Source organism: Toxorhynchites rutilus, chromosome 2, assembly GCF_029784135.1.
Source record: "Toxorhynchites rutilus septentrionalis strain SRP chromosome 2, ASM2978413v1, whole genome shotgun sequence".
Taxonomy (NCBI): Eukaryota; Metazoa; Arthropoda; class Insecta; order Diptera; family Culicidae; genus Toxorhynchites; species Toxorhynchites rutilus.
Genome location: NC_073745.1, coordinates 110,963,335 through 110,965,016, shown reverse-complemented (window position 1 = coordinate 110,965,016; position 1,682 = coordinate 110,963,335). Strand labels below are relative to the sequence as shown.

At 40.4% G+C, this 1,682-nt stretch overlaps 1 protein-coding gene across 1 annotated transcript; it reads right to left on the bottom strand.

Annotated features, from left to right (window-relative positions):
* Positions 1-644: 644 nt before the first annotated feature.
* On the bottom strand, positions 645-1,023 carry LOC129766045 (eclosion hormone-like). The gene is made up of 2 exons (XM_055766497.1): positions 894-1,023; positions 645-835 (listed from the first exon to the last, which is right to left on the bottom strand). Exons 1-2 carry the CDS (start codon positions 976-978, stop codon positions 645-647), a joined length of 276 nt encoding a protein of 91 aa, XP_055622472.1. The 5' UTR covers positions 979-1,023.
* Between the last annotated feature and the right edge of the window lie 659 nt (positions 1,024-1,682).

Below are 1,682 nucleotides of genomic sequence, written 5' to 3'. Positions count from 1 at the left end.
TACACAGGGTTTTTATCATCTTCGGATGGGGAAGACACAGTGAAAATGGTCGACTGGCAAAGTTCTTCGATCGTGCTGGGAAAAAATAATTATTTCAACAGATGTCACAATCCAACCACAGTTGGGAAAATAAAAATAAAAAATCTGTCGTATCAAAGTTTCCCTTCCCAAATTCCTACTTACCGTGTCTCCAAACAACAAAATAATGAAGCGCTCACACGTGCTTCGGTCTGAACCGGAGCTCAAGCTCAATTCATGCCAATTTATTTCGGTTTATGAAACTAATCAAATGTAATACAAGATGAGCAATCGTTTATGCAAATCGTTTACAATTTGAGAATTATTCATTACGAAATAGCTCCGTTTACCATAGCTTGAGTTGGCAAACAAGTGCATTTGATGTGACTGGGCTTTGCCAACCATTTCTCGCGAACCCGGTCATTTGTGACCGGGATAATGACTTGCAACAATGAACCAGCAATCGCTAGGGAACTTCGCGTTTACTCGCTGGACAGCTGAACTGTTGGATAGACTTTGTGATATTCGAAAAGAGCGAAAAACAATCCAAGTGTTTCCGATTCCATCGCAGTCATTACCAAAATTCGTTTATTGCCATCTTCTGTGCTACACTCCCCTCAAAATAACTAATGCAGGTCCATTTTGTTCAGGAAGGGTGCAATCGAGCGAACGTCCTCGCAATCCGGTATCACTCTTCCCCGGAATTTTATGCACGCGTCCGCACAAAGCTGCCCCTCGAAGTACGCGCCATACATTTTCTTACACTGGGCACAGTTGTTGATGCAAACGCCCAGGAAATCGTAACCTCCCATCAGATCTGGAAAGATTTTATTTCGTATAAACGTTACTTTTGAGTCACGCGGTTTAACACTCACCAAATTGAGGAGCTGCCCGCACGGATAAATCACTGATGGCAACGAACAGAAGCAGTGCACCGAGAACGAATTTGATGTTATTCATGGTTGAGAGAATTTTGCAAAAAACACAATGTTGTTTATCGAGGAAGATTTGTTATCAAAGTGTAGCGATTGTCGTCGAAAGATGTCCTTTTATACGATTGTGGTTTCGGTTTGGTTTGGTTCATAGACAAATCAGACCTGAATCGTTCGATAAGCCTTTTTCCATTAGTGGTAAACTAATTATTCCATTTCTCCTAGGGAGACAGCTTCCACATTAACCACAGGAGTTCATCCTTCAACCGATTGGTGGGAATGCGCTCTGTATGACATTGTTAGCAGAAGATTCCAAAGACGAAAAACCCTTTTGGGAATTTTTTCCCGAAAAATCACTTGTTGATTGAGCTCATCACATATGAGTTATAATAACTTATCTTAAAGAAATAAATATACTAAAATCTTACCCCTTACTTAGAGGGGGACCCTACTCTGGAGGATCGGAAACAGTTTTTCGTATGTGCGTAACAATTCTTATAATTTATTTTTACATGCTTTTACATGCCTTTTAGCCAGGCCAGTCCACTATATTCTGCGAAAAACGTACCACAAGTTTTAGAAAGAGCATGCACGCGCCCAGCTGCCAGCAGCATAATAAACTTAATATTGGCATCCAAAAATTAAAAATAAATCTTCAAATATATCTTAACCAATCACCAAAATTTCCCAACACCCTTTACTTTAATTCCAACATTCAGAGTAGGTGCCCCC

What these genes read in the sequence shown, in the direction of transcription:
- LOC129766045 (XM_055766497.1), bottom strand. Translation starts at nt 978, where the DNA reads ATGAATAACATCAAATTCGTTCTCGGTGCACTGCTTCTGTTCGTTGCC. An exon ending in GCGGGCAGCTCCTCAATTTG is followed by an intron (nt 836 to 893) that starts GTGAGTGTTAAA and finishes AAATCTTTCCAG; the next exon opens with ATCTGATGGGAGGTTACGAT.